This window comes from Hydractinia symbiolongicarpus, chromosome 10 (genome assembly GCF_029227915.1).
Source record: "Hydractinia symbiolongicarpus strain clone_291-10 chromosome 10, HSymV2.1, whole genome shotgun sequence".
Taxonomy (NCBI): Eukaryota; Metazoa; Cnidaria; class Hydrozoa; order Anthoathecata; family Hydractiniidae; genus Hydractinia; species Hydractinia symbiolongicarpus.
Genome location: NC_079884.1, coordinates 12,668,788 through 12,695,933, shown reverse-complemented (window position 1 = coordinate 12,695,933; position 27,146 = coordinate 12,668,788). Strand labels below are relative to the sequence as shown.

At 33.3% G+C, this 27,146-nt stretch overlaps 2 protein-coding genes and 1 pseudogene across 2 annotated transcripts; all 3 read right to left on the bottom strand.

Moving 5' to 3' along the window:
• Window positions 1–3,920: 3,920 nt before the first annotated feature.
• LOC130612870 (uncharacterized) lies at window positions 3,921–6,062 on the bottom strand (annotated as a pseudogene).
• Window positions 6,063–6,395: 333 nt separating this feature from the next.
• Window positions 6,396–25,916, bottom strand: LOC130612657 (uncharacterized). Its single transcript, XM_057434008.1, has 4 exons — window positions 25,199–25,916; window positions 21,254–23,207; window positions 20,804–20,854; window positions 6,396–17,330 (listed from the first exon to the last, which is right to left on the bottom strand). The coding sequence occupies exons 1-4, from the start codon at window positions 25,567–25,569 to the stop codon at window positions 17,205–17,207; spliced, it is 2,502 nt and encodes an 833-aa protein (XP_057289991.1). The 5' UTR covers window positions 25,570–25,916; the 3' UTR covers window positions 6,396–17,204.
• LOC130612869 (uncharacterized) lies at window positions 11,204–12,201 on the bottom strand. The gene is made up of 4 exons (XM_057434210.1): window positions 12,164–12,201; window positions 11,884–11,977; window positions 11,540–11,776; window positions 11,204–11,491 (listed from the first exon to the last, which is right to left on the bottom strand). The coding sequence occupies exons 1-4, from the start codon at window positions 12,199–12,201 to the stop codon at window positions 11,204–11,206; spliced, it is 657 nt and encodes a 218-aa protein (XP_057290193.1).
• Window positions 25,917–27,146: the final 1,230 nt, after the last annotated feature.

The window sequence follows — 27,146 nt, the reverse complement described above, 5'->3', positions numbered from 1 at the left end:
CCCTGATAATTCCTCCAATATCTACTATTTTTATTTATTCGATATAAAAACTGATTTGATAATTGTCTAAATCATGACTAACCTTATACAGTGAAGTATTATTTTCAGTTTACTTGCTTACGATTTTGGATGCAACTAAAATAACCAGGGTCCTAATAAGTCCAATTAACAGCTCCGATGTCAAAAAGGCAAGACCCCTGGGGACGAGGTTGACCAAATAATCTTGACATTGACGAATAATATTTGGAATTTTTCCTTGTAACGAATAAACATCTTACGATTGCGTTCTGATTGGTTTAAAAGTTTACAGCGAAACGTTTCGTCCCTGTAAAGTAAAAAAATGTTTCTACTTTTCGGCAAAGCAAACTTTTCGAAGCAAAATCAAAACATAATGCACATGCTTAAATAAATTTTATCGGCGAATTCGCCGTACAATTGACTACTTAGAAACTACTTCTTTCACGCCAGCACACGTATCAAACGCAAAAACGAAAATCTTTGGGCGAGTTGCGACAATGTTTTTTTTTTATAGGCACAACGTTTATAGGCGTATATGCAGATTTAGATTTATAAAAAAATAAGCATAAATACTGAGGTCGGTGGTGGGACTGCTTTTAAGGAAAGGCTTGTGAAATAAATTAAGTGTTTTATAGGTTTTTTATAGGTTTTCTTTACCGACTTCTATTTTTGAGTGTCGCCAATAGCTTTACTATAACGTTTGTAAGGTTTCTTCAAATCAATGACAGAAATTTAAAAATGGCACAATATATGTGTGTAAATTAGGGTTTTGTTTAAACCGAACTTAGAATTTAACTTCCTAGGACCCGGGAATCTGGAAAACTCGGGAAAAAAAACAGACATAAATGAAAAAACTTTTTTTTGACACGGTTTATTTTAGAAATCACAAACTACAACGTCTACAATAAAAAACTACATACAAGGAAAAATGTTAAAACTTGATACACCATAATAAAACTTAAACCATGTAATCCAAACACTGGCAATCCTAAACATTTGTTTTAGTCCAAGGAGTTAATCTTATTTTTGACTGCCAACTGTTCAAACTACATGTGAATTAAATGTATCGTGATATAACTATTAAACTTCTACACCTTAATTTAAAAATTAAAGCACAAACACCACTATTTGTTGCAAAAACATTGTAAAATAAGAAAAAATAATGCACAGAGAATATAGTAAACAAACAGAACGATACACAGCATATTTGACCTTATTGGAGCTTGTGCTTTTTTTGATGACGCTAATTTGTGGCCATAGGTAAAGATAAAAGTTACTTTATTTCGATAAGCATACGAGTAACTCGGGCTTATATTAGTCAAATTCAAGTCGCGAGGAATGAATCAAGCTTTGCCGCGAAAAAAAAAAACATAATAGCTTTTTCTCAAAGTAAACACTGCAAATGCAAGCTGTTACTGTAGTAGTTGTTTCAAAATTTGTATCTTGTTCAATAAGCGCAAGAAACGATGACCAAATGGTTTTATCATCTGCCCTGTGCTTTAACAACTTCAAGTTAAAAATTCGGAGCCGTTAAAATATTATCGTTTACCTCGTGATCCTGAAATTCAAGTTTGGGAAGAATGACCGGAAGATAAGGAGGATAATCTCTTCAGCCCATGCGTTGGCAAAGCAATAAAGCGTATGCTGCTTTTTTCAAGTTAGGACCCTCCACCATGTGTCCCAATTTCGCACTCCCACCGACAAGCTCCCACCTCTAAATCCATCAGAGAAAGATGATCTCTTGAGGAGGAGGGGGGAGTTCTACAGTTACACTAGGGGAAAGCAACTCTGCTTTGACAAGTGATTCTTCAACTGAAAAAGAGTTCCTTAGTATAGCTACCAGCTTCTGAAGTAGGTACTACACCTGCTTAAAACAAACAGGCTGCCACCTCTATTACTGACTGTACACCACTTTCACACACTTACATGTTCAATCTCTTTCACATTAACCAAGTTAAAACCTCAACCTTAACTAAATGTATTGACCTGGTACCTGAAGGACTTACAGTGCAACTTGCACCGGCATACGAAAATGACCATATGGAATGACATATTACATAACGCATCCACACAACTAATGCTGGAGTATCACAAAACACAAACATATGTAGACAGAATATAGACACATTGACAAACAGCCTATCTAGCCCAAATATAACTGAAAAACTAAAAGAAAATCATGTAACCATAAATTCCTCACAACAACCTAAACGATCACCATCCTCTCCAAGATCGAAATCACACGTAACAAAAAACACAGGACAACAAACTCCAGCTACCACAACAATAATTCGACCTGACATGACAAAAAAGATTAAACTGACTGAGCAACAAAATACTAACAATAACTATCCACACACTACACATTAAAGCCGCGAGAGATCACATATGCCACACCACAGATCTCCTACAGGCACCAGACAACAACAGAGCCATTTCAACAATAGACATAATTCAACTCCAACACATAACAATATACAACACAGGACAACAAAAGACAAAAAGCACAACCACTGTGTGCCGTTTTATGTGTTAGTTTTGTTTTATTTCTGTATATATTTTGCACATGCGCACATTTTTTTTTAATGCCATGCCGTACAAGAGCTTACAGTTCAAGAAACTATTTTCAACGATAGCACGCAAAATATTTATTATCTTATCTAAGGTTACCATCTCATGGTCCACTGAGCCGGATTGATTTCTAGTTATCGTCGAAAACTATCGTTAGTTGTTATTTGTGGTTTATACGTTGTTTTTGAAACGTTATCTACTTATCATGTCGAACGAAGTTACGAAAAAGAAAATACAACTTAAAACTTTAAAGAAACTTACAACAGAGTTATTTACTAAGTCGAGTAAAATCGTGCACGACAGAGAGATATCTATGGTGGCCGAGAGCTGCCACGCAATACTTCTTTACTTCAGAAATAAATTTATATCGCTTTTTAATTTTAAACATATTTTATTCTTGTTGAAATATAGTTTTAAAAACAAATTATGTTTAAAAATATACACTTTGCAAACTAAAATTTAATTAAATTCTTCGTATGGATGAGAGCTGTCAATGTTTTGATATTTAAAGCTATAACTTTTAGAACCCCATGCGACAAAAGATTAATAAAATAAAATGGCGGGAAAAGGAGAAATGAAAAAAAGCAACGATGGGAAGTTTTTAACAAAAAAATGAAATTAAAATGGATTCAAAAGTTCCCTAAAAGAAACGACAAAACAAAAGATAAAGGATCAGACCAATTCGGAGCAAAAATTCTTAATTCCCAAGAATTAGTAGTGCAGCCACTTGAAGGGGAGCCTTCCGGAAAGGTGAAAAAATATAAACGCACTGGTCCTCAAGAATTCGTGCCTTTTGAATATGATGAAGTAACGATCGAGAACAAACCTGCATGCAATAAACCCTTTGCATCAAGATTACCGATTTGGATGACTTGTGATGTATTAAGCAGTGATTGTGGCCCTTCATGTTCCAAAATGGACCGTTTACCATCAATAAAATTGATACATATTCGGTTTATAAAGCCTGAACATGACTTTTTTTCTCCTTCAGTGTAAGTGTCAGCGTATATTCCCGTTATAATAAAAGTGGAGCAGTGCATACATCAGGGCCATCATCCTCTTTATTAAATCCAAACTTAAAGATATCAACATGTCCAAAAAGTTTACCAGTGTCGCAAATGTTGAAACTAGGCAAACTTGTAAAAGCTGTTGAAGCAAGCTCAAATGATCCATGTTACTGATTTTAAATTAAGCGACATGGAATGGGGAAAAGGTAGCGACATAAGCTATTACGTTGATGAAAGTCCATTTTCAAATGGTGCATTCCGTGAAGCATACAAAGCAAAACGTCATAGATTAGAGGGTGAAACAGTATTTGTTGTAAAAAAGTATTTGCAAAAACTTTTGATGAATTAGAACTAGTTGATGATATACCAGAGGAGCATGCCAAAACGTCGGTCCAGATGCATTCCCTAGCACAAAATTTTGCGTTGCAGTTACAAATGTTACTTCAGAGTAAGGAATACAAAGGAAATTGTTTGAGCTACAACAACGTTTCATATGGAACCCTAAATAATGAGCCTGTGACAATTGAGGAATTTATTGATGGAGATTTTGTTGATGTTAACAACAGATGTTAACAACGATGGTACTATTTGCCAAAATCGTGATGTTGAAGCACAAACCATGGCGGAATGTTTAGTCCATTTTTCTTTTGTTAATACCAATGGAACATTAGTTTTGGTTGATATACAGGAGTGTGGCTTTAAATTATATGATCCAGAAATTGCAACAACTGCAGGCTCTTTTGACAAAAGCAATAAACTATTGTTTTGTTCTGGAAATTTGTCAACCGTGGCCAAAGAAACAACACACGTGCAACAAATACTGTTTTTTGGCTGAATTGCCACCTCGTAACCTTTAATTGTTAGATAGGATTTTTAGTGTAGATATTTCCAATGCATTTTTAGTGTAAATATTTTCTTATTTATTAAAATCTTTGATTTTGTAGTTTTAACAAAAATTTAACACATACTAAGTATAATAATACCACTTTTTCACTTGTCACCTATATTGTCTTTTAAAAAAAGATACATTTTTACATACTCTTAAGCATCAAAACAGTGCTTTACAATAGCCTCAAATTTTCTTACTAAGTTGTCAGATATGTAGTTGTGTTCATTTTGAAAGACTACAGACAAACCAGCAACGTCTTCTAGCACCTTTTCTGACAACTGAAAACCTAAAATTTAGTTTTTGATATTATAAACATAGAAAGATATTTAAAATTTTTAAAACATGTAATTTATACCACAGTTGGGCAAACCATATCTTTCTGGAAAGGCAAAAATATGATCCGGCAAGCCATCAGGCAATAATTGATCTTTTTGTTTGCGAATGCGGTGAGAATTCCATACAGTATTCATCCAACTGTTGCTGCATTAAGGGTATCATGATATATTTCAAGAGATTTCTGGAAAGAAAAGTATGTTGATTTTAACACTTTTAACTTTTTTTATTGTTAGTATTTATTTGAGAAAAAAAGATTTTATTTATATATTTTGCATATTCTTTATTGTTGCATTGTGTTAATATTTATTGTAGAGCTTAAAGATTTTTAACTGGTTGTTTTTCCTTTCTCATATTTATATCTTTACCTATCATGTTTGCTATTAGGGTCATAATGATTGTTCTCTTTTAACCAATACAAGCCTTCCTTGAAGTACTTCTCTAAGCATTCATGTAATTCTCGCCACCATCTCTCGATCTATTAGAAACAGGCACAGATTTTTTAGAAGTTTATTACAAATTAAGCCAAGAGGATAAAAGTATAGTTCTTACTTGGTTAGATGTAGAAGGTCCATATATAACACTGTCTGTTGAGTTGTCTAAGTCGTCATGGTTACGCCGTAAATAAGCCTGCATTGTGGCCATAACTCCTGCCTCGATGCCTTTGTCAATTCTCAAATAAGCGGGTACAATTCTGCATTTAATAAGTGTTCACGGTACCACCTACCAATAAGCTCAGGTTTTGAATTGGTGTTCCATATGCGCAACCATAAATGTTTTCTGCTAGCTGTATCCATACAGCCATAAATAGCTAAGGGAAATGTCAAATTTTGGTGTTCCATAAGCTTGTCATGGCCATCCAACGATAATACCCAGCTCGGTTCATTGCTGATAAAGTTCTTTCGTTTTCTTTCCTTCTTGGTACCTGGCCATCTTTCGTTAAACATTTCTGGGTCTATTTCGTACATAATGTTGTGTATTGCATCCCTTGGTATCTTCATTGCGTATTTCTGACGGATTTTTTGCCATAACGCCCTGTACCCTAATTGTCTACCAGGACCATCTAATTCCTTTTTTACCACGCTTCTGACAACTTCCACAGTTGTATTTACCATGTCAATATAATATATCTCAGATTTTCGTAACCTTCTGTCTAAAGTACGGATGCTCCATGTATACTGTGGATAGTCACGATACATAAAGTCCAAAATTTCTTTCCTTCGAATGCCTTGTAGTACATAATTTTATAAATCTCTGCGCAAACTATCGTTAAGTTCCCATGTGCTACAACCCGACATTTAGAAACTGCAATTTGAATATGACTTAAGGACATGCGCTTAAACACCAAAACATTGGCAGCTCCCGGCCATAGCGAAACTTTAAGTTTAATTTATTTCAAAAACAAATTCGATAATAATTAGCGATGGCAGCCCTCGGCCAGGGATAGAATTTAATTTCAGATCAACTTTCTTTTGGATTCAAACTCAGTTTAATTAAAAAGTTTTTATTTTAAATTTAACTTTAAAATAAACTTATTGTGAATATTAAAGTTATTTTTTAATGGTGGCAGCCCTCGGCCACGATAGATATCTATTGAAGAAAAGATGTTAAAATTACGAAAAAGATGTACTATTTGGAAAACACATATGTTAAGAACTTATATGAACAAATAATTGACCTTTCTACCGAAGAAGAAACCTTAAAGCAACTTATTGAAGAAAGTTTGAACTTTGAAGTAGAGTCAAAAGAGTATTTATTTGAACTTAACGAATATATCATTGAGCAGAAAAAGAAGAGAAAAGAAGAAAATTGGGAGGGAAGAGAAAAAGTGTAAACAACACATCAATAAAGCTCCCAAGAATCGAGATTAAAAAGTTCTCTTGTGATCTTACCACGTGGAAAAGTTTCACTGACAATTTTACAGTGGAACCTCTAATAGCGGCCACTTTGGGGGACCCAGCTTAGTGGCCGTTGCATTAGAGGTGACCGATGTATGGAGGTTTTATATGAACATCCTTTATTTTATCAAAAAGTCTGGTCGTGGAAGGGCCTCAAAGAATGATTCATGATTAAAATAAACTCATGTAAATACATGATTTTATGAGTACAATCTACAATCATGTTACAACTTTTTACTAAAATAATCTGTTACTTTTTTTTTGTGAAACATTTTTTAGCCTAAATGCTTCAATTCGTAGTGTGACAAGATTCAAAGCACTTACTAAGTCAGCATCGCCTATTGTTTCACAAAAGTTGTTCAAATCATCTACAATAGATAAGGCTTCCTGACTTGACTTTATTTTTAACTCTGGTCGTTTAATATCAAAATCATCCTCGGCTTCTTGTGTTTCTATTCTGATTCGAACGTTCGAAGAAACATGTTGCAAAATACTTTCTTGATACAAACATATTAAAGAACTGGTTTACTTCATATCACTGTTTCTACTGTTTTGAGCAAAGAAGAAATGATGCTTAAACAAATGACTAACAATATCAACGAACCTTTGCCACGTGTTATTGCGAAGCAAATTATTTTTCCTTCAATTCGTATGCAAGGGGTTACCACGTATATATGAACATCTGGAATCCATTTGATGGAGAAATATTGGTTTGTACGCGAAAAACTGATAATCCTCATGATACTTACGATGTTTCCATCATGCGTAATTCATATGTTGTAGGCCGTGCTCCTCTGGGTTTGAGCAAGGCTTTTTCAAACTTCCTTTTACTGCCTGGATCTACCATATTATGTACTGTTACTGGAAAGAAAGTTAATCGTTGGGCTGATTTAGGACTTGAAATACCCGTAACATCAAGCAAGGGGATATGTGAAAGCGTTAAAGTGGCTAGAGCAAATTATGAAAAAATATCCTTTCACATGCGAATATGATATATTATGAAGAAACATATCTATTGTAAATAACAAAAAACAATTGTTTTTAGTCACTCACACCTTTAGGTTGGTGAGTGTTTCAAAGGCAACTTCGGGAATAAAAAGTTTTTAGATGGCGCGCCGTTTTTACATTTTTGCGCAATGCGCGCTTCTATCGCGCCCACAGGTCCAGACCTGCGCACATGTTGGATCTGCCAAAAGTTTGGCTGGTAAGCTCTGCCATTTTGAAACTCATTGCACGTTGTTGAAGTTGGTTTGGTTTTTATATACTTTGTTGTGGATTTTTGGTATGTATTAGTCTTTCAACTATGGTTTCAGGATTATCAAGTCATTTTGGAGCTTAAAACATTTTGATCACATCATTTTATCATATTTTATCAGCTTTCGAACAAAAATCATCATTTTTGACTTAGTGTTTGAAAATTGACATCATCTGTCTTTTCAAGCTGGTCCCTCAGCACTGTTCAGCTTTATTCAGCCTTCTATGATAAACTTTGTCAGCCTTCCATGGTAAACTTTGTAAACAAAATATTTTATGCTCTATTATGGCAACTTCCCTATCTGCTGACCCTTCCCCTATCCATATAAAATCTACATCAGGTTCATTTCATCAAGGTGATCAAAAATTTGGGTCCACTGCAGGTATTCAATGTATGTGTAACTCATTATTGTCAATATGTTGGTCAGCAATTAAGCGAAATCAGGCCTATCAATAAGAGGCGCGCGATCGCTCCCGCACACGCAAACACGCGCCTAATTCTGAAATATGAGGCCTCTGTGGAGTGATTTTTCACTCGCCTAGATTGATTCCATGTTATGTAGCTGAGTGATAATATCCTAAATTCCTGAGATTGTATTTTCTATTTTAGAAATCCGGATCAAACTCCAGTGTTGAACGGTGCTTTAGTACTGTCACTTCCATTCTATCAGACCGGCGACTTTCAATGGCTCACGATACATTGGAGGATACTTTGATCATTTCTGGCAACGATAATCTGTGGTCACCTCAGGAGCGGGAAGAAATCATCGAAAGAGCGAGAGTGCTCTACATGGCAAAACGCAGGCGGCTCAAGTTGAATACGTCAGAACCAAACCGTATCGATAATATAACTGATGATGACCGCTCAGATGATGATAGTTGTTCAAGTGACGAGAGCTGGGACAGCGAGGACGATCTCTATTTGTAAAACTATAATGAAACACTTTCTATAAATTGTTATCTTCAAATATATATACAAACCTAAAAAAAAATAGAATTTTGTTATATTAATTAGGCACCACAAGTAGATAAAAAGAGATTAACATATATACATGATACAATTTTCGTAACGAATGAAGTCAAGATAAAGGCTTTCGAGTCTCCAATGTTCAGGGGTTCACTGGTTAAATCGTCCCCCGACTTCAGAAATTAATGTTTCTTTTCTCTTTTTGTCTTAATTTTGGAACTGTAAGATCGCTCGCGCGAACAGAATTTCCCCCTCTCAGCGCGCGCGTTTTGTCGCGCGGGAGCTTTTTTCTTATTGATAGGATTTTTTCTTATGATAACTTTAAAAATGTTAAAATATACCGGCCTCTCAGTGTTGAAGAATTACCGTCTATTGTAAACATTGAACAACGGTGTGTAGCTGTAGTGTTGGGGGATAAGTTCACAGGTTTTTTAGGTGATGTTAGATATTTTGCGCAGCACAATGCCATGAACTCTGCCTCTGTTGGAAACGGTCTAATTTTTATAGCTGTTGGATATAGTGTTTCGATTATTTGGGAAAAAATGTCCATTTATCTATTTGACACACACGGTAGATAGTCATGAAGTTTCAGCCCCGATGGTTCATCCATATTACTGAAATTCAAGTCGCTTTGTGATGTACAAAGCCATAATAAAAAAAATTATCGACAAAATCTTGCAGACTTTGAGAATTGCTCATTTGAAGTTCAATATGTTCAAAAAAATGTTGATGACGAAGCCACGGCAGACATTAAAAAGACAGTCGATAAACAACGTGCAAGTTATTTGGCGACCTTGTTGACAAGGTTGAAGACAAAACTGTCTATTGTTTTGGAAATCTTCGGGTTTCCAAATATCAATCACAGCGGTTACTGAAAACCATGGATTCTTCGACAATAACTGCGTCAGTCTCGTTGGATCCTGAAAGTTTCACCGAGAAAGACCTTGTTGACTCAACATCCGCAGCTGTCACGGGTAAAATTGTTTCAGTGAATACTAAGTCGCTTTTGCCTCAATTGCGTTGCAGCATGTGCAAGCACACTGTGGAAGCAAATGAAGAAGATTCGGTTGAATGCGAAAAATGTCAAAACATCTCAGTGAAAGAACTCTGCCAAGAGAAAACTAATGTTACATTTACGTTACTGAATAGCAATACAAAAGCAAGGCAGGAATATTGTGCACCTGGCGAGATAATAACATCTTGCTTTGAAGTAACCTTGGATGATACAAAGATGGTTGCAAGAAGCATGCTGAATGTTCAATTTCTCATGCAAGTTAATGTGTCAGACAATGTTGTAAGTTTTATGCAAAAAGAGTGAAGTTATTGTTATCTGATGATGCTCGAGTCAAACAGTTAGTTTTTTCAACTGCTTTCACCCTAGTAGTGACATTTTAAATTTTTACATTTATTGTGTTCATTTTTTTGAGATTTTACGAGAACCAGGTTCGATTTGTTGTCTGTTGAAAATCAGTTCAGGGTTTTGCATTATTGAGATTTTTCAAATCGAATAGAAACAACCTGATTTATTCTTTCCTATTGTACGTTTGTTTTTTCACTTCTTCAAAAAACATTGCTTGATAACAACTACAAGTGCAATGCTAATTAATATAGGGAAGAAAAACAAAACAACATAGTTGTTTATACATTTCACAAAGTATATAGTTTCATGTATATATTTATCGTTTATATAATAACATTTATGAGTATCGAGTCTGAACTGTCTGCTCCTTTTCTCTTCAGTTTTTACATTGATTGTTGTGTTAAAAGTGCTTGCGACTTTTGAGGATTCAAACCTGAAGTACCAGTTTTCAACTCTTTTTGTTACTACTTTTGTTGTGTTACGTTTGCAAGATTTCAAGAAATTTCAAACAGGCGAGTTCCTACTTTTTGTAAATCCTTCCCTTTCATAAGTGATATTTTCGTTGTTGTTTCTTTCATTAAAATTTGTGTACATTCATGTTTACTTCGTGAATTTTAAGTCGAAGCAAAAGTATTCATTAATTGGTAGATTGATCGATTCGCACGCATAATGAACACATGATGGACTTTAGTATCGTTTTTTTTATTACTATTTTTTTTTTCAGTATTCCATTTTTACGCTCATTCTGTGTTTTTATATTAGTATTATTATACTCGATTTGGGTATTCTTCTGTTATTTATGGTTTTAGTTTGTCGAAAGACAAAAGAAAATGTTGAAGTTGTTTTATAGTCTTTTATTTCCATTCAGTCTATTGCCCTCTAAATGCAAGCACTGTTGCTGCCCCCTTACGATAAAACTCTCACAGCTCGTTCAAGGATTTTTGAGGCAATTGGTAGAATCGAAATTGGACGATAGTTGTCAACTTTGGTAGATGGTCCCAACTTGTGTTTTGGTGTAACAGTAGCGTGTTTCCATTCTGTAGGTACGTCTGCTGTACTCAGTGACAAGTTGATTATGAAACATAGCGGTTGTGATATTTCATTAGCACTATCTTTTATCAAAGCTGGTGGAAGGTTATCAATACCAGTTGCCTTGTGGCGTTTTAAGTTCTTCAATTCCTTTTCTACGAAAGACTTAGAAACATATTTAAAATCAAACCTTTGTGTCGTTATTGGTTAGACTTTGTTTGGTTGGCGCCAAATTAAATCTTTCATGAAAATGGATTTCTTTTTTAAAGTCATTGCAACATTTGAAAAGAAATTGCTTAGTAAGTTAGATTTTTGAACAGGAGTGTCAGCTTTAACACAACTGTCTTCAAGAAAATGTGATCTACAGGACGTTCCTTTGGATTTGCAAGGCATGATGTTTTTTATTGTCTGCCGAAACTTCCTTGGTTTATCTGAATTTTCTTCCAAAAGCTTTTTGTTGGAATTAAACTTAGCCATGTTCACAGCATTTGTGCACTTGTTTCGCAGTTTTCATGAGGATAGTATTTTTTAACGGTCAGGGGGAAAACCTAACATACTTTCGAAAGTAAAATATGTTTTTTGTTGCTATGTTGATGAATGTTATAGACAATTTGTTTTATCTTTTGAACAATATATAGTTTTACTTTTATTCTAAAGGAAAAATTAGAAAAAGCGCTATTCACACAACATAATTATTTCTGTTCGCAGAAAAAGGCGGTAAGAAAAATTTAATGAATGAGAAAGAACCCCAAAGACTATGTAACAAATTTTAAATGTAAAGAAATATATATATATTTTTTTGTGTTAAAAAAAGAAGAATAAAAACGTTTTTCTTACTTGATATTAATCACCTGTATGTTGCCTGTCACGTACATGGCTGTTTGTGTTAAAAATCTTTTATTAATAGCCAGTTAAAAATATCACCTTTCGATACAATAAGAATAATTGAATACGGGAATGGAACATCACTTTGCACAGCAAATCTTCATCTTGTAAATGAAAATAGAGCAAGGAACAAATTCAAAAACAACAACAACGAAAATTACGTTTTTAAAATGGCCAGAAAAATTTGTAAAAAATCTGAAATCAACTTATAATGAAGATGCCACATTTGTAAATCGCGCTAAGTGCAAAATTTGTAAAAAAAATGTGGACAAAGTGAAGTATCTAAACAAAGGAAAAATTTGTGGCGACGTAAATAAATATGGAATACAGGGTTCCAGTTGGATGCCAAAGTTTAATTTTGAGCGACACTTTAACTCCGCTGGCCACACAAAATGCATAAGGATAGACACCGGTGTATCTATACTATTTCATCTCAGAGCAGTATATTTTTTTTTTGGGACATCGAAGTAATGTGTGTTAAAGGCCGTAACGCCATTATTTGGTACGGCTCTTTATATTGGCAGGAAAGAAAAACCTTTCATTGAGTTTGTAGATTTAATAGAACTAAACAACTAAACTAATAGAACTGAACAATGACAATGGAGCGCATTTAACTGTGGTATACAATAATAACAATAGTTGCAAGTCGTTATCCATTTAATTGTGGAAGAATTGCGTAATGAAATCCATACGGAATTAATACTGGTAAATCTAACTTCTGCAGTTGGCTTATTGATGGGTTACAGGCTGCTAAAAAAAAGTAACATATGAGGATGAATTAATATATCTTCGAACAGCCCCCCATTGCAAGCCAAAAATTGAACTATTATATTTTTTTACTTTAAAGCTTTATTTTTCTGTAAATGCAGCAAACTTATATTAAGCTACGCTAAAGTCGCTTGTAACGATTTTTAATTCAACATTTCTGAGTACTGATGATACCCCTTTAGCTACAAGAGTTGGAATTAGAAATGGAGAAATATGTTATGCAGATTATTGACGCGGGAACAGATGGAGCTAGTGACATAGAAATAGGTTGTTAGCTAAATAGAAAAATATAACAGATTGGTTAGTAAGTACTTTTCATATCGTCTCGAATTAGCTTGTGGTGACTATCTCTTTGAGCATTACCGTGACATAGACGGATTTTTAACTTTGTTTTCCTTCACTTTCAAAAAAACTCCAAGGAATGTACTGGTCTGCAAAAAGTAGTGGAGCAGATTGGCGTTGTTTTGGTTTCAACTTTTAAACCATTTGGAACCCAATTTCTGGCACATAAAAGAGCACTGACACACAAGAAACATAAAAAATGTGAAAAATCTACCAATTGGTTGAGAAATTTTACTTATTTCTTGAGTTTTGAGTTTTACATGCATTGTCATGCATATGCTGACACACTGAATTGGATGTCATCTGCTTCTCTTGCAGTACAGACTGATAAAAACGGGAAGTCTATATCAGATTCACCAAATATTGTTCAGGGTTTATGCTTGAAATTAACAACCATGCAGGCTACTCCTGACTTTTTTGAAAGTACATCCCCTGATCAATTAGCAACAGCTACCATGGTTATTGAAGAAAATATATATATATGAAAATATGACTACTACCAAGCAGTCATATTAATGGCTAAGTCACTACAAACAAAAAAATTTAAAAATTTCAACGAGAAATTTATTTTTGCTGTTGAACCTGATCTGCATCAGGTTCAAACTTAGTTAGCCATCAAAGAACTGTAGTATTCTCTTCGTTATAAGAAATCCTTGGTAAAAGATTTTCCGAATTTTCCGATGAGTCCAGCGTTTTCAGAAAGATATCTTGGATGAATCATAGGAACTGGGTGTCGATTGTTGAACCTGAGAGCAGGCATTGACCCTTGTAAATTTTGGAAAGAATAATGTTGAAAGCTTGTTTCGCCGGTTCGGGGTTTGTATTATTCACTTTTGTTGCTATTTTTTTTCTTGTTTACTGTCCTTCTAAAAAACATTTTTTATTGTACAGATAACCTTAGAAAAGGCAGGATTTACTTGTGTTGCCATTTACATAAAAAGTTCGAAAATTTCAAATTTTGATACCAAGATGCAACACAGTGCGGAAAGGATCCCTCAGGATTTTGGGCAAGTGCGTACATTGAGACACATCAAGTGTTTCCAAACTTATTTTTGCTGGTGGAATTGCTTTTATGCTTTTCATTTAGTAACGCTATAGTAGAACGTGCATTCAGCACTGTTAGGTGTATTATTACAGATTGGAGAGGGTGCCTTGGCCATGAGAAAATCAAAGATTTATTAATGGTTACCTCAAGAAAAGAAGCGCTAAAATCTAAAAATGGTTGAAAAAAATCAATTGCGAAAAACATCGAGAGATTCATAGATGAAGACGGTGAGTCCGATCAGGAATTAAGCAAAAGACGCATCAATAAAATTCTTAAATTGGAACTAAAAAAACCAAGTTGGATGAAGAATTGTTGCATTTTGAGTTGTCAGACAGTGGTGAAGAGTAACAACACTGACTTAATAATTACTTTGCTTAATACTCTTTTGTTTTCGTTACAGCAGAAAATCGTTGTTTTTTTTATTTTGTTGAACTACCGTAATGCTTCGAATAAACGCCCCTCTTCTATTAAACGCCCCCCTCGAATAAACGCCCCTCTTCTATTAAACGCCCCCCTCGAATAGACGCCCCTCCTTTCCCAGGCCTCGTCAGGAAGAAAAATACTGGCGTGCGAGCTTCGCACGTCATGATACTTTTTAATCATTTTGTGGCGTGCGATGTTCGCACATAATTTTCTATGGCGTGTAATGGCATATGCTCATTTTTGTTCCATTTTTTTCTCGAGTAATCATAGAACTCGCATACAGCAACACTAATTTTGCCATGTTTTGAAAAACAGGTAATTTGTTGCGACGAAACAAAAATGTGCGATGTGTTCCTTATTCATTAATTTTGAAAAGAAAAATTATACGACGTAGCAACAGAATGAAGAAAAATTATAAAACATGCATGTTAGAGTCATAAAACTCCTTCAGTTAATAAATTTTTTGTAAATATTTTTTTAGATGTAAATATTTTTTATTTTTATATTTTTCAAAAAAAATATATCATTAAACATTAAACTGTTTTTTTTATAAAAAAATCCCTCACCTTATTATTGTTGCTTCAATCTTAAAACATTCCCCCTTAAACAAAACAATAACAAGCTTTGCGACGTCCTGTTTCTATGGCGATATTTTAAAATTATACTGATTGTTGTCTGAGTTATAAAGCAATGTTTGTTGAAAAATATTCAGAAAGCAAAGTCTGCATGTAGCAATTGATCACCATAACTATAATTAGATATCATGCTGACTCTGTGCTTGCGAAAGAACATGCTGGAAGTGATTTCATATAACGAAGGTAGCGAAAGCATTTAAAGAAGTAAAAGACGAAAAAGTTGAACTTTAAAATTTATTTATTAATTTCAAAAGAGGAACTTAATTAAAAAAAAAATTAAATGGTGAATTAAAATTAATGTCTTATGTTATAGTAGCTTAATTATTGCGTACTCTTGTTATTAAAAAGATTACTCTTATTTATTTTACTCACACTTGCATTGTACTCTCACTCTGAATTATTTTACTCGCATTTATTTGTACTCGTACTCTCAAAGATGTGTAGCTTTACTTGCAATCAGCACTGTATATTATTCCCGTACGCTTTTATTGAATAGAATATTATTTATTTTGGTGTGCGATTTGCACGGGAACATTCAAACAAGGCGTGTGTGGGCGTGTGTTGACGAGGACTGCTTTTCAGTGATTTTTTTAAATAAACGCCTGCCTCGAATAGACGCACCTCACTCATAAAGGGAGTTTATACGAGGCAATAGTAAAAGTATATATATACTTACTTACTTTTTTCCTAAATCTTAGGTTTAAGGTTGGAAATTTAGCTTTTCGCTTTTGAAGTTCATTCTCTAAAACATGTAAATATCTTTTATTTTCTGTTGTGAAGACATATATATTATAGGTATCCTTAAAAACTGCAAAAGAGACATAGTGTAAAAAATTTAATAAACGTCCCCCTCTTTTAAACGCCCACATCGAATAGGAAGCCCCCCTCCCTCAAAATGTCAAAAAATTTAATAAACGCCCTGGCGTTTATTTGAAGCATAACGGTATCATTTTGCCTTTGTTTTTAATTATTTTTGAACTGAGACACAAAACTAATGAGATTAAATTTACTAAATGTTCTAGTTATTCCTTAAACTAAACTTATTTTCCATGTGTAAAAAGTATTGGTTTTATATAAAAAAAACTTTGTAGAGGTTATATTATTTCAAATATGTTTTCATCTTGTCATTTGTTTAAGAATGAAGCAAAACAATAACAATAAAAAAATAGAGTTGTGTTACTTATCTTTATGCGAGTCTGAAATGACTAGGTGGACTCGCGCATGTGTTTTAGACTAACCCAAAATAGGGTTGGATTGCAAATCTTGACAAATTTTGGATCCAATACATTAATTTTCAGATAGTGTTATCAAAGAGAAGGTATGAAACAAAACATAGTTGCAGAGATCATACAACAATCTTTTGAATTTAAAAAAAAGCGCAGGTAACTTTTGTATAACAAGCATAGTATTAATTAAATATGAATGCTTGTAAGCTGTGCATCGTTCTGTTTTCTCTAATACACAATATTGCAAACACCACCAAAAAACACATGAAATTAAGAAGGAATAATACTTTATTGTAACACTCTTTACTAACACAAAATTCTTTGTGCTGTGAACTTCAAAAATTCAGCTATAAATACAGCTCTACCTGCTTCATAAAAAAAAAAAACATTAATAACTATTTTTTTATAGCTTGGTTCCCCAAACAGAGGTGACATTCAAGTAAACACAAAAACAAAGAAAATATTGGAAGTCATGGCTAAATCACGTATCACAAAAAAAAACACCCATAAAATTATAATGAAGTAGATTTACCCAACATCATAGAAACGTTTTTTCATAGCTTTGTACATCGTAACTCTGTGTAAACACTCATCAGTTCTGATAAAAATTCTTCATTTGTACTGTCAGCATCACCACTATGCAAACTTTCTTCCAGGTTTGTGCAACGTTTCGACAGCTCCTAAAAAATTGTAGCGTAGGTCCAATAGTTTGGGGTGCCTTTTACTGGCAAGAATTGTCAGGTTTCTAAAGCATAGCCAACCAGGAATTAATGTTTAAACTATTTGATAAACTGTGCAAAAATCCACCTAGGCAGAAGGACAATGCCAAACTTTTTTTTTGAATTTCAATGACAGCAGTTTTTGTCGTGAGTTTTGGTTGCAAGTGTGACAAAGCGGAAAGGGCGTACGATGGTATGCACACTTTTTTCCTATTGTTTTAAATCCTCACAAGCAAGCTCGCGTAAATGTTTTCCCAAGCATTAAAACACTCGCGTAAATATTGATAAAAAATTAACCAGCTTAACAAAATTAATTTTAATTACTTTCTGCTTACTTTGTGCAAAACACAAAACTACTGCTATTTAAAGAGTAGGGGACGTTTACAGAGCAAGCTCCATGGAAAGTGAACTCCAAACACTGCACTGCTATCAAATGATTTAAATTATTGTGAAGCATTAACTTGTTACCCTGGCTAATAGTAACCTGTTCTTCTTTTAATTGTTCCTTTAAAAGTATAACCTGTCAAGGAGAAACTCAAAACTTAATTCAAACGCAAATACTTTGCAAACAATGTAGTCTTTTTGTAACATTTAAGGAAAACTAACAATTGATAACAAGTTGTGCTTAAAATGTTTATTATAATATTAATATAAACTGTGTTAATTTTTTTATATTTTCAATCTTTGGTTCTCGAGATATTTAAGGTCAAAGTAGTCCTACAGTCACCGCAGTAACAGTGTCAATTAGGATCCTGTGTTTGGTAAAATACTAACTTCAGTGACGTAAATCTGCAAAGATGCAAACAAACACATTCTGAATGAACGAATTAAGGGAATGCTAAACTGTGCCTCCTGTAATTGTCTAAGAGTAATTTTATTTTATTTAATGTTTTATAAGTTATACCTATACTTAAATATAGTAATCAAATATAAGAATTTTAGACATCAGCTATCACTTCGAAAAAGTTAGTATTACGTGTATTCAACCTTATTAAAAAAAATTTCTTTTTCTATTTTTGTATCAAAACATCTTAAAAACAACAAGTGTTTTATTTAATTTTCTTGACTTGAAAATAAAACTTTAAATAATTATGCGCAAAAAGTGTGCTGGAAGTAATTGTGTGATAGAAAAAAAAGCAACAAGAAGCCCTGGGGGCTCTAAGAATTTCCGCTCGCTACCAAAATATTTGATGACAACCTGCTAATTCGTTGTTATCGTGCCAAACATTCGAAGAGGTTTGGTGCTTGAAGCTCTGAAGATAAAACACACAAGTGACATTACATCTTACAACAAACACAAACAAAACGAAACGTGTCATAATAAACTCACACTTTAAAAGAAATTGCGAACAAAAATTATAGCCTATCATTCATGGTTGAAAGTCTTCCGATTGAAACGTTTATGGTCTTAAACGGCATTTAGTTGACAAAAATAACAAAATTTTGATAGCACCATCATGTTCAGCATACTTTTTTTAATAACTGTGCCAAATTTTGTCGAAAATAAAGTAGTTTAAATTTTTGGACCAATTTTGGCCTAAAATGACATTTCAGGTGGCAAAAAATCAAAATTTTGATGCCACCATCATGTTCAGCATACTTTTTTTATTAACTGTGCCAAATTTTGTCGAAAATAAAGTAGTTTAAATTTTTGGACCAATTTTGGCCTAAAATGACATTTAGGTAACAAAAAATCAGAGGATCGTGAAATCCCAGGGTCGATTTTTTCTCAAAAAATGCTCCAAAAGAAAAAACAACGGTTTTAAAGAATTTCCTACGCCTTCGGGCGCAGAAATTCAAAAATAGTCTGAAAGTTTTTCTTTGTTTACCTACTTTCTCATGTTGTTAAAGTGTTAAAAATTATTTTTTCTACATGTTCTTCTACTGGAATTTGACTTGTCTTATTTGTCCCTCAAACCTCCGATAAATTATAATCTCTCTGGGAAGACCAAGAAGTAACTGCATCCTCAAAAGTCGGACCAGTTCAATTTTTTCGATTAATCGAAAGGTTTTTAGCCAATCAAAATGCTTAAAATCTGTACATCAAATTTGTGTTCAAAACATATAAGCTTCTATATAAAAAAATAAACATTCGTAGAGGAACTTTAAAAACATCATGTTGCAAAAAAAGATAAAACAGAAATCAACGAGATTTTTATCAGTGAATGAAGCTTGTTAACAGAAAAGTAACAAATAACACACTCAGTTTCTAAACTTTCTTAAATTTTTAGTTGTTGTAATAATAACTGTAAAAGCAGCGAGTTCAACTCTGATTTCACTCTCTAAAGACATTTTATCAAAAGGAATTTATCAAAAATCTGTTCAATTTTATACTAATGTTTAATATAATTTCGATATATCGAATTCGATTAATTGGATCGTGTACATCATCACCTTGCCACCTGTTAAGATTCGATTTTATTTTAATACTCAATATAATATTGACAAATCAAATTCGATTAATCAGATCGTGTATCACCACCTTAAAAAATGACCAAATCAATGATAAGGGTTGCAAAGCTTATTTAAATCTTTTTTTTTGACTTCGTCTTTCGCCTGTTTTTTCATTTTGATAGCTTAAGTACAAAACAATGACCGAGCACCTAGGTTAAATTATTCGGCGATGCACCAGGTGAAAATCTGATGACTAGACCTTGGGAGCCAATGAAAATATAAACTATCTCGCCCTTATTGATTCAATTCATTTTATCGCAAACACGGTGATCCATGAGATATAAATGGATAAACAAATTATATAAAAATTAGAAAAAAAATCATTCGGACATCACTGTTAGAAATAATCTGCGATAATTATTATTTTAGAAACAGACGTCAAACCAAGAAAAATCTGAACACTAATATCTCTTCAACCATTCATCAAAAGCATTTGATCCTATACATTTTCCTAATTCGTTTTAACCCTTATATTAATTTCTTTAAAAAAAATTTGGTACAATGGCAGATCTATGCTGACCTTCATATCTCATTATCCTTTTAGGGAAAGCACATTATTCTATACATTATTTTAACCAGGGTTTAAAGCACTGCATACTAGAGGCAATTTTTTTCTTTAAAAAATCAGACGTCAGCAAATTTTTATCCTTACATCTCCTTGACCGTTCATTTAAAGTACTTGATCCTATACAATCTCTTGATCAACTTTTCATGCTTCACACAAACACAAGGCTACAAGTAATCAATAATCAAAATTTCTAATGCAAACTTTATTTTTTGCATTTTTCTTCTTCCCAAATGAATTTCTCCAGAGGCTTTATTGACTAGTCTATCATAGTATTACGTTGAGTCTGTCTATTCATCCTCCCTTAAAAATAGGTGATTAGCTGTAACAAATTAATTAGTTTAACATTATGTCACGAAGTCCAACAACTAGTATATTATAATAGATGTATAAAATGTGTATCACAACTGTTTACTTGAAGTCTTTTACTACAGTCATCATCCTCATTAAGATCTGTTGGACATTCCTAAAAACAAGATTGGCATGGTGCAGGTTACTTATGCATAGCTTTGCTTACTTAATCTCTTTCAGGGTATGCAGTGAATATTTTCCTTGACTTTTTCATGACCGAAATGTAAATTGCCTTAATTACGTATGTAAAATTTCTTATTTCAAAAACAAAAATTTCAATGCAATGCTTAATTTGCATTCACATAGTTCACAATTGTGTTTTACAAAACAAATTCCCTGAGTTTTCCATGAAAAACTATTCTATTCCGTCTCTCTTTGATTTTTTTTATTGCAATTTTGAAATAAAGTTCAAGTTTTCCAGATTACTAGCCACACAGTTCTAGTTTCACTGAATTTTTAAGTGAAATTTGACAACTGTATACTTTACACAAATAGATAAGGCAAAGCTCCTCACCTGTAATACTGATAAGATATGAGAATGAAGTGAAGCAAGAAAAGGTAAATTATTTGACTTGAGATACAAATCATATGCACTGTTGTCTCTTTCCTTTAGAATAATTTCTGCCTCTTCTCCATTTACATGATTAAGAGTGATAGAAGAATTGGTGGAAGAAAAATCACATTCTTTGTGAAGAAGATATTTATATATCAACAGTTTAATATTTGTTTCTTCTGAATTTTGCGATATCTTGATATACTGAACTACATTTGGTGTTAACGGAACACAAAATTCAAAATTATCCTGCTTCAGTAGTTGTTGTCCATCTGCTACTTGCAGTTTCCGAAAAAATAAGATATCTCTGCTTAGACGTTGATCCTCTCCATTTGCAAGTGTGGGTAAATATAGGCTTGCTGTTTTTGACAGCTTACAGAAATCAATTACATTTATCTCATGGCTTTTTATATAAAAACTCACACTGTTGAACTCTTTGTCGATTTGAGCTCTGTTACAAATATCCTCAAAAGTGAAGTTTAAATAAAAGTGCAATACAATCGGTGAATATTTTAACCAACTGGAATTAATTAAAAAGTCAAATTTACACTTGCTTTTCGACTGCACTGAAGGCAAAGGAATGTTTTCATTTTGAGATTGGATATGTAGTGGTTCTGTGGAGGCAGCTTTTAAATACTTGTGTTGGCACTTGATAGTGATACTCCAATTGCCATGGAAAACATGCATAGAATCATTCACGAAGTCACAATTTACGAGCAATTTTTGTTCGTTTGTTGTAAATAATAGCTGTGTATCAATGTGAACATCAAACAATATATTTTGCCCATATTTGACTTGTCGTTGCAAAGCATAACTTATAACTGTCACCATTTGGATTTCTAATAAAAGGAGGTTCATGGTAGATGACTTGTTTTCGACGTTGATTAATTCAGTATCTAAATCTTGCAGTTGTTTAATAACTGTTTCTAAACTTCCATTGTTCGGCTTATACTCTGAAGTTTGGAATTGGACTTCCATTACTTTTTTATCTGTGTTAATGCAATATACAAGCATGAATTCTGAACTAAAATTGCACATAGCTTCAATATTTATTATTGGTACTTTCTGTTGTAATATATGTCCAGGATGAAATTGCATGTGAGAGTCTCCTTTTACATGTATCAAATGCACTTTGACTACCATTTTATACATATAAACATGTGTAAGATCAGAGAGAATTATGATATCCTCACTTGTTGTGATTGCTTTGACAGGAGACGGGAGTTGATTTCCAAAATAAATAATTCTTTGTCCATCATTAAAAATAGATACTGTTTTTCCTGAAACTCCAACCAGTAGTAAAATGTTGTTCTCAACAGCTTTATCACAGAAAGACTCTATTGCTTTATCAACTTTTGCTTTTCCAGGCTCATCATAGCAGGTGGAACTTACAAAACTATCACATGTAGCATTTTTGACAGTCATTGAACTTAAAGATTTCAATGGCTGTTTTAATTCACATAAAACGTGGACATCAGAGATACCTCGTTCACCTGTTACCGATACATAGAACAAGCATCCATCTGTGCTAAACAAACACACAAACGAGGTTAATACCAACTGGTTTAAAAACAAGTCTGAAAACAGTTTTTGATCAGTGATAACTCCTGGAAATGTTTTATTGGCAGATAGAAAATATAAAGTTATGTGTTTATGAGGCATTGAATCAAAAAGCTGTTTTGTTTGCTTTAAATTTGAAGCTTGTGACTGAATTTTGATGCTTGAAACTAAAATATTCAATTTGTTACCACATGCTGAAAGCAAAAATAAGTCATTCTCAGTGGTATTCATGACAAGCCCTCCTTCCATCGTAAGAAAAAGAGATTTCAAACTGCTGATGTTTATTCCCGAGTTTGAAGGGTTCTGTGGAAGTAAATCAGCAAAAATATCGGATTCTACAGAACTTTGAAAACATCTAAAAAAGAATGAATGGCAGTTTTAAAGACATACAACACACACATGAATGTTATTTGTGAAATAGAATTACGTTATTTGTGAAATAGAAATAAAAAAACCCTCAGGGTTTGAATATCTCAAAAGGGGAAAAACAAAGGAAATGTTTGCCAGTCTTTTTAAAACTTGGAAATCCACATAGATGTTCTCAACTCCAATAAAAAACATAACAGGTAGGGTCTATTATTTCTTAAACAGGTGTGATAACTATATCATTCTTTATGTACATGAGGGTGGGTCCTGGTTTTAAGTTACCTTCATCATGTCATGTCATCATGCCTTGCAAAGCCTTAAAAGTGAACAAAAATGTTTTTTATACTTCTGTATGCGTTTTTATGGAAGGAAATATTCACATCTGCAGTGGATCAACAATTTAAATTTTCAATTAGAACAATGCGTTCAGAAAATGTGCTTGACACATTAAATCGCTAAATCAATAAAACATTTAAAAAACTTTTTCAGAGAAAAGTAAATCGCTCTTTATTTAAAAAACACTTAAAGAATGTGAAAAAGTATAATATATATAAATAAGGAAGGAAAATAATAACTTAAAATATAGTTTGGAGACTTTCTTACAGAAAAATGCTTTAGAAGTTTTCTAATTAATTCAATTAACAAGAATATTTTACAATGGCTTAGCATCATTTTTTTGTTTCAAATAACTTGCTTGAAATGTACTTATTCTTTGACGTGTTTTATTCTTTTCTGTTACCATGAAGAAAATTATTAGGTCAGTTTGTAAGATTTTAGGTAAGCATCTGGTCAATTGCCTGCCTTAAAACCTGCACACATGCAATCTCAAAAAATAAATTATACAGAACTGGTAACCAAAATCCTTTACAGGACACCACACAGGAGAGCTGATTTGACATGAAAAATGTGGTTGTGTGCTCTGGTGTTTAGTACAATCTTTTTAAGGAACAAGAACTCAATGGGTGCAGGCCTGGTTATATAGGGTGCGTGATCACGCGCCCACGCCTCTGCACGCGCCTACCCCAGCCTAGGTGCGTGATGAACCGCGTGCCTTCCAAAAGTAGATGCGCCATGGCAAAATTTATACAAACATCCATTCGCACAACAAGACTTTCTTGCGTAGACTTGAACAAAAGTATTTCTATTACTTTGTACACCGCACAAAGTTTAAACTATTTTAAGGGGTGGGGGGCGTTCACAAAGCAAACTCCTTGAGCAGTGAACCCCAAACACTGCACCACTATCAATGATGGTAAATCATCATGGTCAAGCATTAACAAGTTACCCCAGGTAATAGCAACCTGGTATTCGTTAGTTGTTATTAATGCCATTAAACTTAGTTTGTATCTGCTTGATGTTAAAAAATTAAATTTAGGCGAAAAAATTAAACAAGTATAAAAAAGGGAAATTACGAAAGTTTTCGTGATGAAGAAATAAAAAATTTAAAATGCGATCTAAAAAAACATATCTATCGCCGCTTTTCGTTTTTAAACATTTAAATTGCGATCTAAAAAAACATTTCTATCGTCACTATTCGTTTTTAAACTTTTAAAATAGTAAGACATTTTATTTTAAATAATTTATGGTTACTTTGCTATGCTAAAAATGCTAAATGGTGATGGCTGTTTTTGTTAAGGTTTAAAATCACACATCTAAGAAAATCAAGGTCGTGATAATGATCGCACACCTCGATAAATAAAGGTGGGCTGTGCACCACGCGCCAGGTGAAAATCTCATGACCAGGCCTGGGGTGCTTTCAATTTAACACAAAAATGACACAAGCTAAACCAGCTTACCCTACTTAAAGTGCATACAAGTTTAAAAAATGGAATGGGCTTTGCAAAGGCAGGAATATACGGTGGAATATTTTAGATTAGTGAACAAAAATGTGCATTATAAGGACCAGTAATCCATTAGCACCTTAACTTTTTATTTATATTTATATCCCTAAAGCAGAGCATATGTGGATACATATAATACCTGCTAAATAAAGCATCAATAGAGACAAGCCAAACATCACCATTACTTGTTAGAACAAACAGTACATCTGCATTAATATTGAAACAAAAATCCAAAACAGTATCATTGAACTTTATAAACCAATAGTTTTGAGGTTTCTGGTTTCTATTCTTTGCTTGAAAGGATTCTTTTATCTCCTGAATGCTAACACTGTCATTGATCAAGTGTCTGGCTTTACTCCTTTCTTTTGGATAAGTCAAAAATATGAGTTCATCTTCACTACAGAAAGCAAAAAGTTGTCTGGTTGTTTTCTTTAACACCTTTACTATGCTGGTTGTTGATGCATCCCTTTTTTCATTAAGTAAATATGATATTTCAGGAAACTTGGTCATTTTTTTTGTTAACGTGTAGACCTAAATATAAAACACACTAACATGACGCATCAAGCTGTCTGAAAATTAAGATACCACCTTTGTCACTCTATAAATTGTTAGTAATCAAAAAGCCACAAATGATTTTTTGTGATAAAATCCAATTTAGTTAAATGGTATCATCATTCATGTAGTTAAAGCCTATAAAAATTGCTTACAAACAGGCTGCTATAGAAAAAAATTGATGTTATAGTTTCTTAAAATTCTTCTCAAAATGAGTTGGTTGATGGTTCTTTTCTGAGTATTTATTTTTGTGGCAATCAAAACTATCGAAGGTCCCATTGATTCAGATTTTACAAATTGATAAAAAGGGAAACAAAAGGAAAGCAATTTGAGACAATTTTGGTGAGATTGTTTTACAATAAATAAATAACAAAAAAAAACAAAAAAAAAATGGATTCCACATGAAAGTGCTTGAAAGGTTTTAGAAAGTTATCCTGATTATCCTTCATACCAACAATTGTTCCTTTTTTCACAGAGGGTAACCATGTTGAAATCATATGGAAGTAAATAGGAAACAAATTTGAAATAAATCTGCAACAATTTCAAACTAAATACAGAAACTAAATTCGAAACAAATGGTTCTGCAAAAGCAATTAAAATACAATCAAATGCGTCAAAACTTATTGCATGAAGCAGCCCTTAAAGTTAGCATAGGCATTCGGCACTGCCAACATAATTGACGAAGTAAAATACGAAGATACTGTAGTTGCGTCGGCAAACACATGCCATTCGATTTGTAATAATAATTGAAGAAATTGTATATCCTATTAAAAAGAAGTCCAGAAGTTCTTTCTCCCACACAACACAGCAGACAATAAGTCAGCCCTGCCCTCGGTTTTGTAAGGAGAGACAATCTGTGAAGACTCTAACAATTGAGTCTCCTGTACAGTTTTGCTTCATGTTAAACTGTGCCAGTGACAAGCATTTTCGAAGCATGTAGCTGGCGACTTCTGCAATATACAACATAATGATGCCCTAACCTAATGAGTTCATCTCGAAACATAAAAAGCCAGTTAGCAGTGAACTATAAACCTAATGAAGTTCACCATCCAGAAGGTATGTCAATAAGACTTGTACTCCATTCCTATTTGTCATTGTATTTAAAAGATTAATGCATCGAATTTATGAGGGGTCTGGTCTAGCCCTAATAAGACGTGAATGACAAAAGCTATTGCCAGCTGAAAAATTTCACTACAAAAAAATATTGCTGACGCAAATCAGTTGAAATGTATCTCACTTTGGTGGTCTTATTGCTGACGTAAAAAAATCTTAATTTTAAGGGCTGATGAAGACATTATTTCTCACACAGCTGTCACAAAAACTTTGGTTAACGATAAATTTTTTTAGGTAGGCTTGTGTAGGTTCTATATGTTTACTTACAAAGTTTGATTGTAAACTGACATACAGATCCCAAGTTATGGCGTCATCATCAAAAAATTAAGAGGCCTGGGACGAGTATTTTGGCAAAAAAATATATGTTAATCAATTCACTGCTTAAATATCTCTGCATTAATTTTAGTTTGAACGCATATCCC

Bases quoted from the DNA above. Each gene is read 5' to 3' on its own strand.
- LOC130612869 (XM_057434210.1), bottom strand. From the start codon at position 12,201: ATGTACGTGACAGGCAACATACAGGTGATTAATATCAA. The intron at 11,777-11,883 runs GTATGTTAGGTT...TCCAACAAAAAG, and splicing joins AACATATTTTACTTTCGAAA to CTTTTGGAAGAAAATTCAGA. The intron at 11,492-11,539 runs GTCTAACCAATA...TATGTTTCTAAG, and splicing joins TTTGGCGCCAACCAAACAAA to TCTTTCGTAGAAAAGGAATT.
- LOC130612657 (XM_057434008.1), bottom strand. From the start codon at position 25,569: ATGACCAAGTTTCCTGAAATATCATATTTACTTAATGAAAAAAGGGAT. The intron at 23,208-25,198 runs GTATTATATGTA...ATTCTTTTTTAG, and splicing joins ATTGATGCTTTATTTAGCAG to ATGTTTTCAAAGTTCTGTAG. The intron at 17,331-20,803 runs GTAAACAGTTGT...ACAATTTTTTAG, and splicing joins ACTGTAGTAAAAGACTTCAA to GAGCTGTCGAAACGTTGCAC.